The 24,351-nt window shown below is 36.9% G+C and overlaps 1 protein-coding gene across 3 annotated transcripts; it reads right to left on the bottom strand.

Moving 5' to 3' along the window:
• Positions 1-11,091: 11,091 nt before the first annotated feature.
• On the bottom strand, positions 11,092-23,438 carry saal1 (serum amyloid A-like 1). Of its 3 annotated transcripts, XM_041796736.1 has the most exons (14): positions 23,380-23,409; positions 21,924-22,045; positions 21,216-21,391; positions 20,931-21,032; positions 19,307-19,390; positions 18,824-18,903; positions 18,673-18,732; positions 18,479-18,594; positions 17,564-17,732; positions 16,257-16,339; positions 15,969-16,154; positions 13,986-14,143; positions 13,775-13,867; positions 11,092-11,402 (listed from the first exon to the last, which is right to left on the bottom strand). In XM_041796736.1, the coding sequence occupies exons 2-14, from the start codon at positions 22,021-22,023 to the stop codon at positions 11,325-11,327; spliced, it is 1,485 nt and encodes a 494-aa protein (XP_041652670.1). In that variant the 5' UTR covers positions 22,024-22,045; positions 23,380-23,409; the 3' UTR covers positions 11,092-11,324. The 3 variants fall into 3 exon arrangements, with proteins under 3 accessions (XP_041652670.1, XP_041652672.1, XP_041652671.1); XM_041796738.1 differs by lacking the exon at positions 21,924-22,045 and having other exon boundaries at positions 23,380-23,438; XM_041796737.1 differs by lacking the exon at positions 23,380-23,409 and having other exon boundaries at positions 21,827-22,017.
• Between the last annotated feature and the right edge of the window lie 913 nt (positions 23,439-24,351).

The raw sequence follows: 24,351 nt of genomic DNA on the forward strand, positions 1-24,351 counted from the left end.
CTAGGAAAATACAAGGGGTGGCTTGTTCTTCCCTGAAATCCTACTTCAGCTGGCTTTTTCATTAAGAGTGAAGAACCAGAAAGAATAAAGTCTGCTGAAAACATGCTACTGTTCATGATTCAGTTACATGCTTTTCAATGAAGCAGCAAATGTTTATGTTGGCAATTTGTAAGCGGTACACAATTTAACTTCTAAATAAATTTCAACAGACACGCTTTTATGCTGCAGAAGCTTGGGCTGTTTCTTTGATCTTCTCACGTCCTGACAGCTCCTGGATCAGATCTCCTTTATGTAATCTCATGACTTGTCCCTGTTTCATGCCTTTCTTCTGTTACTAGATGTCTTATTTGGTAAATATTACTTCTCTTCATCTTCTAACAAGCCTTTATGAAATTAAGGTATGATTAAACAGTTTGTAATGACTGGCATGAATTACAGGATTTGGTGTGTGAAGTCTCTGCTCTGTCATTCAGTGAGTAACTGACACTGGTGCTTTGAGTTGCTTCACTCTGACAATGGTCACAGAGGGCAGCATAATTAAGATGGGCCATTGTGGTTTGCTTTATGACACATACACCTTCTGTGTAGAGCACATGATAATTATGTTCAAGGATGAGATTGAGGGGCAATAATTCAGCCAGTAATGAAGAGTTTCAAAGGTAACTATTGGGCCTAGTTTCATCTTCAGTAATCAGTCCAGCACTCTCATGTTCTCAGTATTAATTTCTCAAGACAGAGCTTCTCATCTGCTTCAGTTTCTTCACACATCTCAACCTTAACCTATTTTAAATGGGCGTGCCATGGAAAGACTGCGGAATGAGTGCCTGGTTATCTTGACAACCAATCCACCATTTTTAAAGTCTGCTGTGAATTTTATTTATTTTACCAAAAATTACATAAGCCCTTATTTCTGATCCCTCTGGAGGTTATTGAAGGGGAGGTGCTGTGTTGTCTGAGCTGCACCCTACCTGGCCAGTCTGTCCCAGTTCTGTTAACTTCAATCAGGGGGGATTTACTGGCAGTGTCTGAGCATCAAGCTGCAAGCCACCTCTCTGGCTTATCTCAACCCCTGGTACTGAGTAAATGCCCAACATGAGCATCAGACTGTATAAGAACATAAGCCATACGTCTCCTGGGGCATTTGGAAGACAAAGAAACCTGAAATACTACAATTATTATTATTTTCAATCTGCATATTTTGTTCTCCAAGAAAGTATTTCTTTTTTTGACCAGGTTCTATTTCAGGAATCCACAAACAAAGCAGGCAACATCTTTCCTACAGATTTAAAAACGATGTGAAACTCCCACCTCTTACAGTAATTCTGGAGTGTTTGATTTTTGTTTTGGGGGAAATTTTTAGGTACTTCAATGAGAATTTGGGAAATCTATTTGTAAAATATTGGGAATTTGACTGGAATTTCTGTGAATTTCATTTGAAATCATTTTTTTAATTTTCACAGGAATTTTAGCAAATTTGTTTGGATGTTTGGAGGAACATGGTTTTCCATTTACTTTTTTAGGGAGTTTACTTGTACATTTTGAAGAATTCAACTGGAAATAAAGTATTAGATTTGTTTTGTTATTTGGTGAAATTGACTTGTTTGTTTCCCCAGTATTTTCATCGATTTTGGGTTGTTTTTTTTTTGTTTTTTTTTAATCCGAATGTTTAGGCTTTTTCAAAAAGAGTCACTGAAATGTTTGGGAAATATATGAGCAAACTTGTGGTGAATATTGTGGCTGTATTAACCCATGAACATAATCCAACATCTCTTGGGGCATTTGAAATTCAAATAATCTTGAAATACTATAATAATTATTCTTAATCTGCATTTTTCCACCAAAGTTATTATTAAAGTTTTTGTAGTCCTTCATCAGAAAATGACACCATACGTCTCTTAATGACTGACATCATTTCTAACAGACTGAATGACCCCCTACCACCTGGGTGACACACACCCAAAACAGCCATCTTCAGCACTTTAAAGCATATTTTTTTGTGAAAATGACTTTCTACAAGTCAAAAATATGTTTTATATGTGTGTGTTGTACAGTAATAGAAGCTTATTGTCCTCATATGCAGGCATTATTTTTTGGTGACTACATCCTGATCAAAGACAAGACTTAGGTTTTATATTCTTCAGGTCCTACTAATACCAAATAAGTGGAAGGAATTAAAAGTGTACTACAAACAAGAGTGTGGGTCTCAGGAGATTAAAGAATTGAAAATAACATTACAGAAAGGGTTTATCTTGTGGCTGATAATCTTGCCTGCTTTTATTGATAATGTTGATCAATCAGAATAAATGCCTGTGCCTTTCATGGCCTGCTCAAAACTCCTTACAGGAGCCACATATATATATTTCACCTTCAAAGCTATTATCTGCTGGTACCAATAAAATGCAGATAATGTGCATATGCAGATAATAGCTTTAAAAGTGAAATATCGGTATTGGCAGATACAAAAATGCATGCCGATATTTATGACCGATATACCAGCTGTACATATAGGTTAAATAAATTAAATATCAGCCTTAAATTCTGCCTCCCCTTGATTTGGCCTCTCTTTTCACTGGAGATGCTATCCTTTTTTTGCAATAAAAAGGTGTGTATTTATCAGTATTGGTTTTGGCTTAAATGAGTCTGGAAATATCAGCATATCAGATAACAACAAGTCAGTAAAGGCAAAAAAAAAAAAAAAAAAAAAAAAAAAAAAAAAACACATATTTTTGGATAATATTCAGAGACAGCAGGTCAAACCATTTATTCTGTGCCCTTTAATTGGTCTTTTTGGTGTACTAGCAACTGACCTGACTCTGACAAAAGCACATGGACACAAAGACATTATCAGGACTGCTTTTTCAGCCCTTCCTGCAAGGCGTCCCATTTATTTTAATTGGAAGAGTGACTACCCACCCTCTTTTGACGGATGGATTTGTGAGGGCATGTATTTTTAAAATACCAAAGATAAGATAAACACTACAGGGTACCACTGTGGAGTTTGACACAGTCTGGTGATTTTTATTCCCCATATAAAAATCGAAATAGGCTATAATATAAATGGTATTGCTGTGCATGCAGTGAACTGGCTTTATTAATTCCCCTTCTCATTTTTTATGTTCCTTAGACATTTTCCTTGTCATTTAGTCTTATATTTGTACCCTGTTGATGATTGATACATTGCATAAAAAAGCCCCCCCCCAAAAGAGGTCCAATAAAAATAAACATCAGTATAATCGTATCTACTTAAGAGTAAATTTTGTCTTTTTTTCCACTCCTGACTATAACACTGATGTTATTTGAATTTCCAGAGAATTCAAGGTCTCCTAATAGCTCCTCATCAGTTGGATTCCAGCCTTTCACCTGATCCTGAGCCTTGTTTGAACAACTGACTAATCAGAGTAGTGAATGGCCTGTTTACGCACACTTCCTCCGGCAGGACTGTGCCTTTTTAATTAGCTCCAATTCTTCATTGCAGAACAAACAGCAGCATATGCCACTTGGTGACAGACGTCAGCGTATACAAGGACAGGAGGGGACAGAACTGCTCCTATAAACACCTGCTGCCTTTAAAATAGAAACACTCACCGTGAGGCAACATGAAAGATATCAATTAAACAAAGAGGTCAATGGGGGTACCATAAAATTAATCTTAGAATAAGTTTGATAGATCATTTAGAGTGCAAAAAAACAAGTCAACTTATTAATCAAGGATAAAAAAAAAACTGTTATTTTGCACGATTTTAAAAGACTGGCATTATATCAGTTCAATCAGAAAAGGCTTAATTTAAGTTCAGCAATTATTAATTCTACATTCATTCATTTATTGATGAAAGAGAAACGTGCAATGGCAGTTAGACTCCATTGTGATGACCCCCTGAGTCTTGAAGGGTTTGTGAGGTAGATGGGAGGAATAGGACATCCCCAGTGGAGTCTATACACTGGTGATTGTGGTGTTGATAAGGCATGCAGGATCTGATTAGGAGTAGACTTCTGAGAAACTGGACCAGGACACCAATGCGGTGGTTTGGAGGTGACTGAGTTATGCAGGATGAGATAAGCAAAGGACCTGTGAGGATCTGGACTAGGTGCTGATGAACTGAATAGAGGTGGCGAGGGTGGCTGTGGAGCAAAAAATAGCAGATTTTAAATATGACAGGTGCATAGTGATTGGTCAAATGAGGTTCTGGCAGAATCTGATTAGTTGAGTACTTAAGAGAGTGAAGGTCCATAATCAGCTGATCACCAGCGTGGGAAGAGAGAATGAAAGGAAGAAGGGAGTGATATGAACGAGTGGTGACTAATGAATGAGTAGAAACAGTCTTTCTGCTTGAACTTCTGCTGAGCTCCATTGGAAGTTGTATCATGGCGCCGATGGCCTATGTCACGCCCCCGGGTTCATGTCCAGCTGTTGCTCCTTTCCTTTCACATGTCGCACCCTCACTCTTTTATTCCTGTTTTCGGCTATACCCACTGTCCTCTGCTCTAAATAAAGGCACTAAAAGCCCAAGAACATAGTTTTTAGGAAAGTTTATTATCATAGAGCAGGTATGACAATTTTAGCAAATATTTAAAACCAACAGATCGCCTGTAAACTTCAGCCTATATCAGCTGTAATTAGATGCTGCATGTATGAATAAATTTGAGGTGTTTTAGGCAGGACAGCTGATCTATTTTCTGTTATGGTCATCCTTATTTTCTTAAAGTTTAAAGTGTGCTTTATGGACTGAGGTTTTAGGTCTGATCAAGATTTGTATATGTAGGCATCATGTCAATATTTGTATCACTGAAATGAATTTGGAAATATCAGTATATCAAATGTGGGCAAAAATCCAATATGGTGCACCCCTTATATACTTAAAAGAAGATGACATCACATCATTGGAGGTAAAACGAAGATAAGAAGATTTAAAAATCAATACGAGATTGAAGAACAAGTAAGAAAACACACAAAATGAAATGATGTAAATAACAGGGCGTCAGAGGGATGAGTCACAGATAAATAGAGTAAGAGCAGCAGAACAAGTAAAGGTAAGAGAGGTAAAAATAAACGAAATAGATAGATAAAGGTGACATCAAAGCAAGGCTGTAAAAGTGAATTACAGAAGTGATTTTAAAGATGATGCCTCATTTTCCCGGGCAGGCTGTTCCAAAGTTGAAGGGCCGTGATAGCAAATGCCTGATCTTTAGATTTGAGCCTTAATTTTGGGATGACCAGGAAGCCCCACACCTGACAATCTAAGGCTGTGTGTTGGCTCATAAGTGGCTAGTATTTCAGAAATGTAACCAAGGGAAGACCCATACAGGCTTAAAAGTGATAAATAAAATCTTAATGCCACGTGGAGGAGGACCCTGGAGGGAACCAGTGGAGGAAAGCGTGGATAAGAGTGATGTGATATCTGTTAAAACCAGTTAAAACCCTAAATTAATTGGCTCATTATCTGGATAAAATGGTTTCAAATAAATGTATGGATGCATATCTGCTTGAGGCTAGTTTAAAGAAAAACTTACATGTTATTAGGCAGACATTAACTCACGTGAGGAATGGCAAGATTATGTTGATTTTGGTGCACCCTCTGGACAAAGCCACAAGAGTTATCTCTCATGACATTATCCTCTACATATGCACATAAAGTTTCCTAAAAAAAAATCGCATTGTGTTTTTTGTTTGTTTTGTTTAATGTGTAACACCTTACGAACTATGAATCTTTGGCCTGGAAATGGGAAAAAAAAAACTCTTTCTGTAGCTCTGTCACCTAGCCCAAAAAGAGAAGAGGCTATAAAATAACTGCATAACAATGATCAGTCTTCTCTCTTGTGGTCTTGTTTGCTTTTTAGGTGATATAAAGGCATCAATATTATTTTTTTCTGTTTTGAGGATGTTAGTATTTCGATTGAAAAAGCCATGGCAGTACATGTAGTTATAGAATCTTGCAATTACTTGTTAACCTCTGCAAACATTTACCAGTGACAGTTTCAGAAAATATTGGTCTGTCTTTGTGAAGGCTGTGTACTGTTAAGCTTCTTCGTTGTCTGGTCAAACAACACAATATCCTATCAGGTAAGCTAGTCTTAAGAGAAGACCAGACAGTAAAGATGAATGCAAACACCACAGTCACTGCGTCACACATCAGAGTCTTTGATATTCAGGGATCTGGAGAGGGGGAAAGTTTCATTGTGATTCTGTTGACAAGAGATAGAAAGCCAAAGAACTCAGGAAATGAGGTGAAAAGGGGCTTTGATTTGCACCCAGTGACATTGTGTGTCTTTATTAACATGCCTTGAACAGGTGGCAGTGAATGGGCTGGGTCCTTGACACAAAGAAGAGGGAACGTGACACTGCACATGTGTTCTTCATCCCCTCATGATCCCTTCTATTTGCTCAGCAACAGTTACTATGCAAGAGCCATACTTGAAAGCTCTTGTTTCCATGAATTTGTTATTTTATATCATACCTGGAAAACAACAGTGGACTTTTGTCCTTCCTAAGAGGGAAGCTTAACTCATTCTCAACTCTTTCCCTGTTATTACACTTTACACTGAAATGACCATCTTGCCTGCATTTTCTTGTACCGGGAGAGTTACTTTCTCTCTGGAAATGTCTTTATCGACCTGAATATGTTCATAATCTAGCTGTTGAAATCCTTGAACATAATGATGGGTAAAGTAATGGTACAGCCAGTCCAAGTTACGTAAGGACATGTATATTTTCACACACAAATGTGAAACAAAAATAGAAAAAATTTAGCTGTGGGGGAAAATGTCAGGTCATTTAAAAGAACAGTGGCTTGTGTGGGCAGAAGTAAACAGAATAACAAGTATCTGACATCAAACATCAGCATCAGACAGGTCTGACATGCCTCAGCCCTGCTGACGTTTACAACGCATCAGACACATGAGGTGCTGCCTGCCGTGTTGTGAGCATGGAGTCAGATCATATCAAGCCGCTGTGAAAACTGGCAGACTTAAAATGAGGTTTGGCAGGGCAGCAGGAAACATGTGGGCTTCATCCTCATCTCTTTGACAGGCCGTGTCTGGGAGCAAGGCCTGAAGATGCACACCCTGCAAGTCAGCAGCCACAAGTAATCTTGAAAGGCCAAGCATGATTACGTCTACATCATTCCAACCATTTACAACACAAACAGGACATGACTCGCAAATCAAGGCACCGGCCACCTATGTTCATCACAAGTCTAGTCAGGGTTCACTCAGTGTGTCTGAAGACAGCAGGGTTAAAAGGGGAGTGTTTTTTCCCATAGGGTGATCTCTGCCTTGCATACACTCGGACCATCTCGGGATTTCCATTAGAAAGAGTGTTCTACATATCAATCCAAGCTTTAATTAAAAAGCTGCTATATTCACAGTGCCTTCGTAAGCTCGCTGGAAATGCGCAGGTTGTCCTGCTCTTGTCCATGAGTGGGCGAAATGGTGCATTTGGAAACCAAATGAGATCATTGTTGCCAGGCTTGAGCCTTTCATCTAATTTCATTGTCGTTACCGGGTGACTGTCACCCTCTGGTAAACACTTGATGTTGTCATCAGCATTTGTACCATTACTCATACGCTTGAAAGGTGACTCAATACACAATAAATCGACATAGAAAGTGAACTTTTATTCATTAAAAAATGTTTTTTATTATGATTAGTGAAATAAATGTAACCACCCACAAGATCTAACAAACCAAAATTTTTATTAAAAAAAAAAATTGGGCATTACTGTCAGCATTACTGCATTAATTGTGATGCGACTAGGCTCAATAATTAGTACATACGTTGCATGCCTTATTCTTCCTTTCAACACACTTTGGTAAAACCATTGCAATGTCCCTCCTGCACTCACAGTGATGTAAAATAAGTCCACCACTGCCCCTTAATGTCTCATTTTAGTTTATAAAACTCACAAACAGCTCATGGGTAAGCCCATGATTAATCAAACATTTCACTGTCTTACTGCTCCCTTATTTCCTTTTCAATCCATTACAAGTTCCTTTTTCTGTGGTTAAATTCATGTCATAATCTTCAATCTACCCAGAGTGCAAATTTTCTTCTAAAATAGAAGCAGGTCAATATACAAACAAGAAGTCAGTTACCCTTAGTTTAAGCCAAGTAAAACAATCCAAAATCAAACAAAACAGTTTTAGGGCAAAATAATGGAATTTCAAAATGTAATGAAAAAAACAGTTTATTGCAACTGTAGAAATTTAGGTTAAAAGTGATTTAAAAATGTTATATTTTTGACAGCCCTAATATGAAATAAGACATACTTTAAAGAATTTAATCAATCAGTCAGACAATCTCAACTAGTTGAGCATCTGTTAGGCAGTGGTTTAACTCACCTGGTAAAGCAGCCACCCATAAACAAAGGGTACAGTTCACAATGCACTGATGTTTGCTGCATGTTTTCCCCCGCTCTCACCCCCCAATACTTCTATTCTCTCTAAAGCTGCTCCATGTAAAACAATTCTGCTAGAGCCCATAAAATAATCTTTTGGAATAATTTTATTGCACCAGTTCATAATATTTTATCTTAAGACACTTTTTGAAGAGGGCAGGTCTATCCAGTACTCTTGGTCATTTATTGCTCCGCTCCTACGCAGCATCAGATCCTCTGGCACTCACAGGTGTTGGTGCTAGTAAGGCAACCTTAAGTTTCGTAGTTGTCTCTAGTTTGTTCTGAACTCATTCCTTTTTCTTTAACATGATCTTGAGTCATCTCTGCCTGTGTCACTGTTTTTTTTCCCACAAGGATCCCTTTGATTTATTTTTGGATTATTAAAACCTTTCAATTTTGGCACCCCCTTCATGAGGTACAATTTGTTGCTTTGCTGAGCAACAAGATGTACCTCAGATAACATACATTTTTTCTTTCTTTCTAAAAATGTAATCTTGCATTCTTTTAACTCCAATGTATCATTGGCCTAGGAAAATGTAAGCACAAGATGTTTGTGTATGGTACAGTTCAGCATCTCAGCTGACAACTAATGCCTGACACTGCAGCATTGTCAGGTGTTAAACTGAGTATAAATACATCTGTCATCACTCTGATGGTCTGGTTTGCTTAAGTAGCTCATAATGAGGCATCAGAATTGATTTCAGTTTCATAACCAGTTAAAAACTCCTCATGGGAACTTGAACTGTTAGCTTATACACCGCTTTCCACATTATTATGCAAATGACATTTTTCTCTTATTTTCCTAAATATTAATGCAAATGACAGAATATTTTTCAAGTCATCAGCCGTTAGAGCATAGTTCAAATGTTTTTGAACAAACTTCATAATGATAACCATTATTTTTTTAAAAATAAAAACCTCAAAATGCACCGTTCCACATTATTATGCAAAACAGAGTTTTAAAAGATTTTATAGGTTGTAAAGAACTGAAAATGGTCATTCAATGAATTTGCAGCGAAATCAAAAGCTATTTCAATCAGAAACATCTTAACAGGCCAACTTCCATGTTAACATAGGAGCCCTTCTTTGATATCACCTTCACTATTCTTGCATCCATTGAACTTGCGAGTTTTTGGAGAGTTTCTGCTTGAATTTCTTTGCGGATGCCAAAATAGCCTCCCAGAGCTGCAGTTTTGATGTGAACTGCCTCCCACCCTCATAGATCTTTAGCTTGAGGATGCGCCACAGGTTCTCAGTAGGGTTGAAGTCAGGGGAGGATGGGGGCCACACCATGAGTTTCTCTCCTTTTATGCCCATAGCAGCCAATGGCAGCATGAGATGGTGCGTTGTCATGCATGAAGAAAATTTTGCTATAGAAGGAACTGCTCTTCTTTTTGTACCATGGAAGAAAGTTGTCAGTCAGGAACTCTATATACTTTGCTGAGGTCATCTTCGTACCTTCAGGAACCCTAAGGGGCTTATCAGCTCTATCCTCATGAATCTGGCCCAGAACATGACTCCGCCTCCTCCTTGCTGACATCACAGCCTTGTTGGGACATGGTGGCCATCCACCATCCACTACTCCTCCATCTGGACCCCACAGGGTTGCATGGCACTCGTGAGTAAAAAAGACAGTTTGAAAATGGTTAGGGGTGGCTGAATAGTAGGTTTATACACGACTGCAAGCCTCTGGAGGATCCTGCACCTTGAGGTTGGTGGGACTCCAGAAGCACCAGCAACTTCAAATACTTGTTTGCTGCTTTGTAATGACATTTTAGCAGCTACTCTCTTAATCCAATGTATTTGTCCATCAGAAACCTTCCTCATTATGCCTTTATCTGCACAACGTGTCTGTGTACCCGATGACTTGAAAAATATTCTTACTGTCATTTGCATTAATATTTAGGAAAATAAGAGAAAAATGTAATTTGCAAAATAATGTGGAAAGCGGTGTAAACCTCTCATGGTTTGGCACCATTGTATTTGTATAAACTGCTTCATGTTCACACTCCAGCCAGAGCTCTGAGGTCTGCTAACCAGCTGCTCCTGGATGTGCCCAAAGAAAGGCTAAAGACAAGGGGGGGTCGGGCTTTTGCAGTAGCTGCCCTGAAACTAGAACAGCTTAAGCTTTCATACAAGATCTTCCCAAACTTCCAAACATTGTAGATCATTACTAAATACTTATTTCTTGTCTTTGGCTTTCAATTCAAGTTGAGATTGTTTTATCCAAACAGATTTTAGATTTTACTTTTACCATTATTTTATGTTCTATTTTGATAGATACTGTTTAATAGTGCTGTATTCTTGTTTCATGTTTTGCTTTTATACTTCTAAGCACTTTGGTCACCCCTGGTTGTTTTAAATGTGCTATATAAATAAAGTTGAATTGAATTGAATTTAAAGAACAGATCTCAAACACTGAATTCATAAAAAGAGCTTTTTCATTCATTATGAAGACTTTAGTAACAAGACAAAACCTTCTAGGATTTTTTTTGGGACTTCTTAATAATTTAAGGTGACAATGAAAATCATTTTATTCTAGTGTAAACTTAATACCTTGATTTCATTTATTCACTTATATTTTTATGGTAAACAAGAAGCTTCATCACTCATTTGCACTTACAAAAAACCTTTGTCACTGGGGATGTCTTTGTGATTGCTTTAAGCTCTGCATCAAGCCAGAATGGTCACTGTACTAATGATGACTTTTCAGAGAAAACACCCATTTAATAAAAGTCATATCATTTTATACAAAAACAGCATTCATATTAAAAATAACAGAATCATACAGTCTTTGTCATACTGTCCACAGCTTGTAATGATGTGACATCTTTGTTAAGTGGAAATCCAAACAGTACAACTTAAAGCAGGATCCTTGGAGAGGAAATAGCAGTGACTATAAAAAGCCGAGGCGAGACTCAGGATGAGTGGCTTCTCACACAGGAAACTGTTCCCTCACAAGGTCTGCCAGTCGGGGATCAGTCTCTGACAGCGTGGACTGCAGGTGCTGAAACTGGACGAGAGGAAGACAGACAGGATGGAAATATAGCGTTTATTTTCCACAGGAGACTGCGCAGCAGCCAATCACACATCTTCACATGCTCTAAAATTAGTCCTAAACACTTAGGAGACAGTAGTGCACACGAGCATGAAGCTTTCAGTGATGAAAAACGTAGACAATTTATCAGCGAGTCAATAAATGTGACACTGAAGTCGCTTTTTGTTCATAAAATACTGTCCAATTTTTAACACTCTGAAAAATGTGTAGAGCTATAATCATCCATTTTAGATCAATACTTTAAACTTTAATTAAATAATTATTTCAATTACCTAATATTTAAGAAAGAGTCATAATATTTAATAGGCCAGGGCAATAAATGGATTTTCTTATCTATTTTTTTTTATTAATAATAGGATGAAATACTGACAAAATTTGGGTCTTGCTAATATGTGAACCATAATTTTTCTCACAGATAATTGAGCTCAAAATGCTCAAATGATTTTACTTTTTCCAACAAAGTAAAAATGTATTTTACTCATATGAAACGTGTACTGTCCAGGGCTTTTACCAGACATAACATAAAATAAAAGGCTGGACAAGTTTCTTGTAGCCATATCCTCTCTTTTCCTTTCTTTTTAAGGACATTTAAGGTGAAAACTTTAAGTGCTATGTAGAACAGTAATACTCAACCCCTGGATCTTTTGTGACTGGTTATGGATTTTGTTCAGTCCAACTTGAAAAAATGAATAAGGGAAAGATTGTCAGCAGAAAGGATTCATTTTAAGTTACATACATTAATTTGTTTCCTGAGACATACACCATACTCAAGCAAGAGGAGACAGACAGATGTGTGGTATGATGGAATCAAAGACAACAATACAGCCTGATTATTGAATGTAAACTCCTGAGACCTGGCATGAACATATGAGGACATTATATTCTGGCTTTCCAACAACCCAGTAATAATTTCTGCCACTAGATTTTTTTAGATAATTGTCAAGAATGCCTGTTGAAGTTTAAGTAATTTCTGTGACATTTTGGGATAATTAACTGTTTGGGTATTTCTGATCATTTGTTTGGAAATTTTCAAGCATTTTCATTGAAAATTGAGGGATATATTTGTAAATTATGAAGAGCTTTGTTGAAAATTTGGGAAAGTTGTTTTCTATTTTTTGGTATTATCATGGGAATTTGGGAAATTTGAAAATTTTTCAGGCGTTTTCATGGAGATTTGGGAAAATTGTATTTTTTGCTAATTTGATTGGGAATTTTTCAAGTATTAGGCTAAATGTAAAATTTGGGTGATGTTTTTATTTTGTTTTGGAGACTTTCATAGGAAGTTTTTTGGGGAAATTTGCTTTGAGTTCAAAGAAATTTAAGGGAAATTCGAGGGCATTTTACGGATGCTTCTATTATTTTATTGGACTTTTGGGAATGTATTTGAAAGTTTTGGGGAATTTGCGAATAAATTTAAGGGAGAATTTGCTTTAAAATTCAGTGAATTTTTTTAAATGTTTTGAGGAATTTCTATGGAATTTAAGGGCGGGGGGTATTTTTATTGTTATGTAAAGGTTTTATGATAAAGTTTTACTGAAATATTTGAGGAACAGTTAAAGAGATTTTGTGGTTCCTTTTTGGGACACTTTAAAAATATGTTTAAAAATTTTCACAGACGTTTTAGGGGATTTCTTTGAACTTTTTGTGGACTTTGTGTGTATTTTGGACAGGAAAATTTCCAAGAAATTCCTGATCAAAGACAAGGTTGGTGTTTTAATTTATCGGGTCCTACTTAAACCATATCAGAGGGAGAAGCTAAAAATGCCTTCCAGATCTCAGAAGGTTAAAGCATGTTTTGCTTCACACCGTGTCACTGGCAAAGCCAAAGGAATTTTTATGAGGCAAACAGGTGAACATGTGAATGCTACTTGTTCTGTAAGCATACAAAATACAAAGTAGTAAATCACTGTCATTTAGAAATAAGACTGCATTAATGTTTGAATCAAGATCATGATTCTTTTGGTGAATTTTTGTGTCATTTGTCTGAGAGGAACTTGCTGCTTTTAAGAGGTTTGGAACTTAACAATCTGTCACCAATCCCACAGTAGCTACAGGCCTTAAAAATTAAAATAGAGAAATAGGCAACCTTAATGCTGATCATCTCCATTACTTTCATGTCTAATAAAGAGGTGTCCATATTAATATCAGTCTATTTTATGAATACAGTCAAAAGAGCTTTAATGCATTTAAGAGCATAAACTTCATTCTGTCTAATGAGGACTTTAAGCCACTCTCCTGATAATTATGGAAAAAATATCTTTAGTTAAATACTTTATAACTGAATTCAACACATATTACATTTAAACTGTTCTGGGGGAAGAACTTACAGAAGTCTTGTAGTTGTGAGCTAAACAGCCTGCTGCTGTTAGACAAGTCTTCTCTGTAAGATAACCTTTCTTCACCAAATCTGCCACAGTTTCCTAAAAAAAAAAAAATTCTTTTGTTAAAAAGACAAAGCTCCTGTCACCTTTTCTTTATGGAGAAAAAAAGCAGCATTTAAGAAACTCAGTAAACAAACCACAAACACACAGCACATACCTTGGGAATCTGAGCGCAGATGTCGGCTAGAAACTCAGCTGTGATCTCTGCTAGAGTTTGGAGCTGTTCGTCTGTTGTGTCTTCTTTACTGGTGTCACCATTTTTAGTATCACTATGGTACTGAAGAACCCGCAAAACTGTCCCAATAAGGGGAATGCCTAAAGGCAAAACATATAATAATTGTACTTTATTTGTATAACACTTTTTACCACAGTGGTAACAAAATGCTTCACAATAGAACAGAGCAAACAGAGAGTAGATGCAATCGTACAAAAGCAAACAACCAATAAAAAAAAAAAAGATAAAACATTAATTATAAAATGAGAGAGCAACAGCTTTCTCATTTAAGAATATCTTGAGTATGGAAATAAGATAAGGGACTAGCTCTGCAAGCTTGATCTCCTCCAAAGTCTGGGGGCTCTGACAGCAAAGCTCTTAGGTTTTAGCCTTGACCTTGAACCAGCCAGCAAAGCTCTACCAGAGGATATCTGGTTCAATGGGGGGTAAAAGCTCAGAAATTTAGGGAGTGCCTTAGAGGTAAGTTAAAGAATTTAAAAATCAGCCCTACAGCCAACCTACAGCCAGTGGAGAAAAGCTACAATTGGGGTAATATGGGCACATTTGTTGATCCTTGTTAAAAGCCAGGCTGTTTCATTTTGAAGTGTCTGGAGGCAGTCGATTGATTTTGGCTGAGACAGGTGTATTGTGAGTTGCTGTAACTGAAGCAGGAGGAAACAAAAGCATGGCAATCATAAGTTTCTAAAAATCCCCATCAAAGCATATACTATGCAGTTCTCTTTTACTTCTTCCTGAATGGAACTGCACTACAAACACTAGTCAATGATAAAATCCCAATGTAAACAGAGTGAAGTCAGAAATCTCCTTAAATGTTTTCTATCATATTTGTAAGATATTTTCCAGCATAAGAAAAAAATACCTTTATAGGCTTTTTTTATGTTGTTGTGTTTTTTTATACTTTAAATTATCCATACACTGTTCCATCTTTGAAGCTTTTTATACATTAACTGACATGACCACTGTTTTGTATTTACAGGTGAGTAGGCCAGCTTATCACTTAATGTGGGCACTGTTGATGAAACTCAGAGTCTGTTTCTCTTTTTAACAATCTCTGACTTTAAAGATAAAGTATTTTGAGTTGAATTTTTGGACTCAAATGTCTACATTAGCTTAAAAATAACAGCTCCTTTGTTAGCTAAGTATTTTAGTCGAGCACTTATGTTACCTCAGATACATTCAACTGCTTTCAAAGTTGGAAATTCTTAAGACAGTCGGGCTACAGGCCGTACATCTGAGATGCTTTCTATCTCAGAATGGCAATAGACACTAAAACTTTAGGAACAAAACTGGATTTAACTTCCATTTAGGGTTAGGGTGCGGGTTAAGGTTAGGATGCCACAAGTTAAAAACCTTTCCTGCAAAACCTTTAATGAAGCAGAGTCAACAGTCTGCTTATAAGAAAAACGTCATCCTCCATGAAAACACTCTACGATAGCAAATGTAGCTTACTTAACTCCTTCAGCTGTGCAAGCTATGTAGATAAATGAGCTATGTAGCAAATGTAGCAACAGCTAAGTTCACAAAGCAGCTACTTTATCTACATGGCTAAGCTAGCTTTAACTGTGTTTGCTAATTTAGGTTTATTGTTTAGTAAAAACACTGGATGGAATGCAATTCTTAATGACCAGAGTCCTCAATTCAAATCAAGAAATTGGCAGTGGATTTTGGTGAAGCTGAGCACCGCTTTGCTACTGGTCATCTTTTGTTATTGTTTTGATTTTAACTCCCTTTGGGGGCCAGAATCAAACTATTTTGACACCTGAGATGGCTAGAGAAATTATGCAGTAAACAACAGAGTAACATTCAGTTGCCTGTTTGGATTGAAAAGGAAAATCCAGGGAGACTGGGGGTAAACCTAGAGTAAATTGTGTAACTAAATAACAATAGAGCTGTTACAAAACATACTTGCATCACTTCTGTTATGCCACTGATCCCGGCATCTGTAAAGTGCCTGCAGGACAGCAAACGCCTGAATCAAAATGCTCTTCTGCTCTTGCAAGACAACTGAGAGATCATCTGACTGGCAGAGGTCCTGACATACAACGTCACACACAAAGTCCCACACCACTTCACCAGGTCCATCAGGGGCAGCTGGAAGATAGAATTACACAACATGTTTGTTGTGAGGTCAATCCAGTCTTGTGCTAAATTTTATGCCAAGAGCTGAACAGTATCTGAGTTTACTGCTCTTACCAAAAGTCTGAATGCCTTCCTCTGTGGTGGTCAGGAGTTGGAAGGCATGAAGATAAATCTCCAATCCATTCAGACTCTGTGATCTGTGAAAAGGTTTAACACATTTTATTTTTAACATCCTAAGTTTTAGTTTCTTAGTTTGAAATCTGCTGTTCAGCCACTCCAGTGAGGGCTATCACAATACCAAAATTTCAAACTTCAATTCAATTCTAGTAAATTACAAATGATATAAATACCTGTCTTGATACCACAACAACAAAACAAGAAGCACTGGACACCCATAATTGAGTAATTTCCTATTGTTAAACATCAAAAATCACAGACAAACTCCTGCACACAGTCTGAATATAACAAAAACATTGAACTTTGTCCACACTTTTGAGCATGTTTGACTGTGTGCAGAATTGTCTTGCGTTTTCCTCTCCTGTGCACCTGTCTTGTGAAAAAGATGCAGTTTTGATACTATAAGCCATTAAAATAACATGAATTATATTATTTTGGCAGTAAAACGTATTAAAAAAAATAGAAAAACCTAACCTATTAAAATTTAACTGGGTTCCCGTATGCTTTTAAAAAACCAAATGTAACACTTTTTAATACCTGAATTGAGAAAAAATAAAACCACTTTTTGCACACTTAAGGGTCAAAAATGAAAGGCATATAAGATTTCTCAGTACACTGGACCAGAGCTGAATTTAGGGTATGTGTTGTTTTTGAAATGTCAAATGGTAAAGAGCAGAACAATTTTATGGTCATAAATGCCCAAATCTGATGATTTCAGGTACATTTAATGCCGAATTATGCTTTTTTTTTGTTGGGGAAAAACTGTCAAAATTTGGGTGGGCTGCACAGATTTTTAAGTGGGCAACCTGGTCACCCAGACATTACAGAACTTAACTAGTGTTTTACAACAGTACAGAGTGTATTTAATCACAGTGAGCCCGATCAAATCAGAGAGGAATCTGGGGGTCCTCCACTAGGAAATTTAGAACATCCAACACTCAACTCCCTAAATTCTTCAGAATATTTATGCAACATCTGTGATGAAAGATGTTAAAAATTATTTAAGGTTTGCTAGAAAAGGAAGATTGGATAAGAGCATATCTTTGCCACAGTGCCTTTCTAAAATTTAAGATCTCTTACGGGTAAAAATCAGACTTTTTAAGGCCTCAAATTTCATGTTCAATTTAAGACTACTTAAGACTTTTCATGGATCTTTTTGAACCCTGGTGAAAACATGGATAATTACTTTAAGTGCCACAAACTCTAAAACATTTTCTAAAACTTCCCCTTTTTAAGATATCCACCTCAGCTGCTTGGCTGCCTCAAGAAGGGATGAAGCCAGATCCTGACGGCTGTCACCATTAGCTCCCTCCTCCTCCTCACTTGGCTTAGCCGTGATCCAACTCTTCATCAGCTCTTCATCAAGGTCAAAGAGTTTGTCAACCAGCTCTCCAACCTTCTCCAGCAGGTCAGCTGTAAAACACAGATTCAGAATTCACCACAGTAACCAATTTTTATGTTTTGATACTAAGGCAACAACAAAACTATGGCTTTTAGAAAACCAATACTGAATGAACATCATTTTAAATCTTCAGAAATTGCAAGCAAGTTTCTGCACACTGTCAAAATTGCACAAATACATGTGAGGGGGTTTGCTTTTAATTTTTGATCATTTTTTTCCTCCTAGATTTGGTACTTATAAAAGAGATTGTATCATTTTTAAATGCATGACATATAAAACTAAGGGAAAGTATTTTAGTAGCATAAATTTTGACAAACTTTATTATTGTAAACTATTAAGTTGTGCTAAAATGTATTGTTACTCATAATGCATAGCCTGTAACCTTGGGTTCACAACAAACTAAACTAAAATTCCTTCAAAAACAATCGTCAAAGCATGTTGTCTAAAGTAATTTACATTGTTCTACCATTGTATCTTAGCTTGCTGCACTACTTCCACTTCTGCCTTAGTAAAATACTGAAACACTGTTTTACAGGGGGGTGCAAATGTGTATGTGTAAATAGAATTATTGAAAACAGGGCACAAAAAGCAGCTCTTTAACTCTTTTAGATTTTAAAACTCCATTGAATAGCCTTCTTCTTGATATTTCAAGGTAATATAAGCCATCTAACTATAACTACAAGATGTTTATGTTTACTTATGACAGATATATATCATTATTATTTAATACTTGGTGGATGAAAGAAAAGCTCCATACTGTTGGTGGAACAGAACATGATAAAACAGAGGTTGAAGAGCACAGATGTCTCCTGTCGTATTCGCTGAAGCCACAGGGAACAGACATCTTTCTGAGACAAACAGGTCAGCAGCAATCTGCAAACACCATCAGAGAGGATTAACACAACCCTTTCAATCTCTGCCTCACATGTCCACTGATAATGCAAATTTTACCTGCTTGTTTCTAGAAGGGTGGGAGGATCTGGTTCACCGAGAAGAAGCAACAGCACAGCACTGTGGACACACAGGGCTACATAAGTCAGAATTACATGCAGCAGTGTAGAAAAGCAGGAAGGGAAGAACACATATGATGTCTTTAACCTACCCCAAGTCTTCATTTTGGCTAAGAGTCAGACAAGTTTCAGGAAAGCAGGCAATGTTCCCAAGTATTCCAACACAAATTTCCTAGAGAAGTAAAACAAAAAAAAAATCTCATAACATTCCCTTTAGACTTGATTTAAACCACAAGCCTTTGTGTTTAATTTTGATCTTCTGCTCTGATCCATTTGTTTGTTTGTCTGTTCACATTATTTTCTTAAATTGTGGCACATATCAAACTCCCCCATTCACTTCAGTGGTTCACATATGAAAGTGGCCCAAATCTGATTTAAACAGATCAGATTTCAATTTAATTTTTGCTGTTCAAACTGTTGTAAAAAATCAGATCTTATTAAAAAAAAAAAATAGATCAGGTCATTTTGGCCTGCAGTGTAAATGCAGGTTTAGATTTTCACAATCAAAAAATGGCATGCCGTGTATAGGATTATATTTAATCACAGAATTTAAATCTTTGAAGGATTTAACTCACTGTGAGACGTGGACAGCGTGATTTAGCTATCACACCTAGAAGGATGTCGGTGGCTTTGAATTCCTGCAGAAAACCTGCAACATCCTGCAAACAGTGGCAAATAAACAATTCTCAGTAATACAGTAATGCATTTTCATCAGCAGATTATCCAACTGCCAGGGAATGAGGAACATCTAAAACTGAGAACAGTCTTGTATATTCCACCTTCTAAATTAATCATTTGAAATGTGTTTTAAACACAGTGATATAAACCTAATAATCATTGCTATGTTTTGTTTGGTATCATTAAAAAAATAACAAATAGGAACATTATATCTTGTGATAATTATGGTGCGATTTATGCAGAACTTTTGTTGTGATCATTATATATTATATAACTTATATTTTATCATCATATACAGTTTGTAAAGACTAACCAATAAATAATGACTAAATAAGACAAAATCAAGTGCTGAACTTTTGGTTCATTTCAGTTGCTCCCCCTGGTTTTACAAAGGCTTCAGTATCTGCTCATACATCATAGTTTGTTGTATGAATGTGTTAGGTAGTCCTCTCTGACTTCATGTAGACTAAAACACTGGCCTATTCTCATCTATAAGGCTATTCTTGGTCTTATTTCTCCACATCTTCTGACCTACATCAGTCAGAGGAACTCGAACCTATCTTCTTTGTTCTGAGGATGTTTTCTTACCGTCTGTCCAGAGGGTCAGAACTGAACTTGGAAAAAAAGGCATTTAAATATTCTGCTTTGTTTGGCCGTTACTAATTACTAAAGGATCTCAAACTCAATGACTTGGTCTCATTGGATGGTAGATGACTTGGAAGAAGATACATCTGGTTGTGGATGTTCTACCTGATATTTGGGGTTTTTATGATTGTTGTTCAATTTGTCCAAAAAGATTTTATTTACTTATTACTTTATAGTTTTCTATTATGCTGGTTGGTATGGCTGCTTATTTTCTGTCAGTAACTTCACATGGACTGCTGCCTATCTTGGCCAGGACACTCTTGAAAAACAGATTTTTGATCTGAATCAGATTTTCCTGGTTAACAAAATAAACTTCAGAAAAGTAAATTTAGCCAATTCAAACATGCTAAAAACTCTTTATAGTTGCTTTTATAAAAAATATAATCTTTACAATTAATTATAATTTCTAATACATCATCAATTCTATCACCCTGCTCCAATCAAAAATATTTTTATTTTTGTTTGAAGTTGAAGATGCTTTTATGAATAGCATTAATCAAGAAGAACTTGTGTTGCTGATAGAAGCAATCTTATTTCCATATGACAACACAGTTCCTATGCTGCAAGTAGTTAATCTATTTACTGTAATTCAAATGCTGTAAGAAGTTTCTCTGTGGTAAAGTGCCTCACCTTATATGCACATTTGCACTAATCAACTATCTTAAAGGGGGCATTTTATGCAAAAATTACTATTCAGACTTCTCTAACAAAAATATGTGCCCCTGGCCAGCCACAATCCCCTCAAATACCAACCCCCCTCCTCCCTCCATTTCTGTGTTGCATAAGCATACTTAGCCAATAAAGCTGATTCTGATTGTTAAAAAGAGGGTACCACCAAACAAGCAAAGTAAACCCTGTAGGGTACGCATAATTTACCTTATCCATTGCCATATCCCAGACTCTACATAGATCCTCCTCATCATCAGCAGCAAGCTGCATCTGACCTTCAGAGTCCACCTCTGAATGTTCAGTGACCATCTAGAATACACAGTGGAACACACATTAATAATATAAGTGCTATATACACGTACAAACCACTTCAAATCATACCTCTGATGCTGTTTTCAGCCAAAATGAAACTAGAAATCTCACTGTCGTTTACTTGTTACTGGTGACGTTCTCATTTTACATATTTTGCATGAGCAATTACAGCCTTCTTACATTGACAAGACGAGTCAGAGTGCTGAAAAGCCAGTTTTTGCTGTAAATGGTGTCTCCAATGGCGTCAACATCTTCCTCTCTATCAGCCTTGTCTCGGGGTGGTGACGGGTTTCGGTCCGTTTCAGGAGACTGTTTTACAGATGGAGACGGGGATCTCTCGGTTTCCCCCACAGAGTCTAGTGAAAAAACATACGACAATGCTACGAGCATTAGACTTGATAGATGCAACAACGCCATGTTTTAAACTGACAATTTCTTATTTTGAAGCAACAAAAGACACTGTCTTTGAAAGGAACTGATATCAGGTGTATTGTGTGAACACGTATTGCATGGCAAACCTTGGTTTGATTTGTAACTTATCATGCTAGACAAAAAGACATTCCAGTCAGCCGTAATCCTTTATGTAACTCGAGGATTACGGCTGACTTTGAAACACCTTTCGATGACCAATTGTAACAGGGCAAAGGGCAAACCGCTAGCCATTGTGCGAAACGCGAATCTTATCAGTCAATTTAACGTGTTTAGCAGTTTAGCTAGTCAGCTTTATACAGTCGTTTCCTTAAAGACTTGTTTTGATATACATAAACAGAACTTAATGCATTCGAACTCACCCATAGTGGCCACTCCTTGTAAGATAACTATTTAGAAACTGGCATATAATGCCATTTTACAATCGTAAACAATATCACAGAAGACATTTCAAACAACCTCCATTTTCACAAAGAATCCCTATGCGCATGCGTGAACAGGTTACGTCGTGCGCAGTCTTCTTCTTGGTTGGCCACGATCTCAATGTGAATGCTGCCATCTTCCGTCAATGATACACCAGGCTGTACAGGTACAGGAATTTGTCAGTGGAGCAATACTCAACCTGTGTCACCTCCTTTTTACAGTTACATTAGAAAGCACACGAGCTGCTGAGCTGGCTGTCGTCATGTTCATCAGTTTAACTGATAGTAGTTAGAACATCCTAGAAAAGTAGCAAGTTAAACAGTAAGCTACTTCTACTTTAGTAAGTTTTAACCAGAGTAACTGAACTGTTACTTAAGTGCAATACTCTTGTACTTTTTTCATTTCTTTCTTTCTTTCTTTCTTTCTTTCTTTCTTTCTTTATTAGGATCCCCATTAGCACTAGGAAAAGCATTGGCTATTCTTCCTGGGGTCCACCCCACATGAGGTCATACACATCAACACACAAGACAACATAAACAAACAAACATAATCCAAAACAAACAAAACACACAGCTCCTATAAAAGTATAATAAAAACATATACATACAGAAGAGAAACAAAATGGCCATCCATTTAACAAACATGATGCAGAACACTAAGTAATAATCATATTTTAACTCATCAAACTTAATGTCTTTCTACCATCAGATATTACATGCATGCACATACATAGATTTACATGCCACATTGTAATAATCACATAGCAGGATGACCTATGGCCTATCACAGATACGGCCCAATTACCCCGTGATTACACACAATAATTCCAAGGGAAAAAAGGGGGGGGATACATTTCATACCATGCCAACATTCAGAAAGCACTTGTTTACTCAATGAAATTCATTACTGTTGATTAAATATTATGAGGTACTGTTTCAACAAAAAAGTAAACATCTTCTTGTTATTTTCTTGAATCTTATACACTGGCAATGAATTCCAGCCTACCAGGGCTCTGTACAGGACTGTTCTTTGTATTATACCTGTTCTCACTGTCATACTTTACAAGAATAAAACAATTACATAATATGAACATATAAATTGCAATTCATAAGTTTATCATAAAGTTAAATAATAGAATATTTAAAAAAAAATACAAGTAATACTATTACTAATACTACTACTAATAATAATATTAATAATAGGAGGGGAGAGAGTCTGAGTTTCTGATGGATGAGGGGAAGGAGTTTGTGGTGTAATGTGTTCCTCTGAGTAACTTACACTTTGACTTCTAAAGAAGTCTCTTATATCCAGTTTTCTGTTTTTCGACATCTTGCCACCTGGCTGCGCCTAATTACCAAACACACATACACACGCACGCACGCGCACACACAGACACACATTCAATGTTAATGTAAACGAAACCTCTGATATTAAAATCCGTCTAGCTGACGTGACCCAGGCAGAACAAATGCCCAACATGTAAACAACTTACAGTTGCAGATGAACGTGGATTCATGGCCAACTAGCTAAACACCGGTGTGTTCATGTGCTATAGTCCAGGCGCTGTTTACAACCAGATGGAGTGACAGCGGGGACGGCCAATCACACGTTAGCAAGAAACGGCGGAGCCAATAGATGGGCTTGTGGGCCAGTGGGCGGTCTAAAGGGAAACAGGCTTCAGCTTGAGCAGCCGTTTTCCGCTTGGTCCTAGTGCTCAATCTGTCTCCATTTAATATAGCGTAACATTGTTTTTGGATGGTAAAAACTGCAGGGGACCAAAACTGCCTTTTTAAAAAGTGCAGGGGACATGCCCCCCCGCCCCCCCATTACGTCCTAGGGACGAATGGTGTATTAGTATGCATTGCCCTGCAAAGAGGTTGACTCTGACTTCTCTTGCCTGACAAGACCCACCTTGTTACTGCAGCTAATACTGTAAAATATTTCACTCATGTAGTGTAGTTGATCACTGTAGGTGATTTTAAAGTTGTAAATGTAACTATGTGAGTTAAATTAACACTGTCAGTTTTGATGTATATTTTACTTTATTATAAAGATGAGACTTTACCTGGTTGAAGATCTATTCTCTTGTTGTTCCTGCCAATAGGGAAATATCATATTTTACAGCACAACTTCTCAGTAAATACTCAGCTCTTAAAGTAAACTTTAAATTAAATAGCCTACTTGCTTTTGCTTGAGTAGATTGATTGACCAGTAATTTTACTTTTACTTAAGTAGATTTCAACCAGAGTAACTGCGCCTTTATTTTAGCACAGCAGTCATGTAGTTTCCTCAAAAATGTCATTATTGAGCCCAATCTCTGGAATTCATACTGTTCTTACAAAACAAAACAAAACGATTCTAGATTCCAATATGCTATGGAAATTTGTAGGCATTGATGTGATGGTTGTTGTAAAGAAAATAACTAATATTTTAGAATAGCACTCATTATGAGTACTGTTGCTGA

This window comes from Cheilinus undulatus, linkage group 9, assembly GCF_018320785.1.
Source record: "Cheilinus undulatus linkage group 9, ASM1832078v1, whole genome shotgun sequence".
NCBI classification, from domain to species: Eukaryota; Metazoa; Chordata; class Actinopteri; order Labriformes; family Labridae; genus Cheilinus; species Cheilinus undulatus.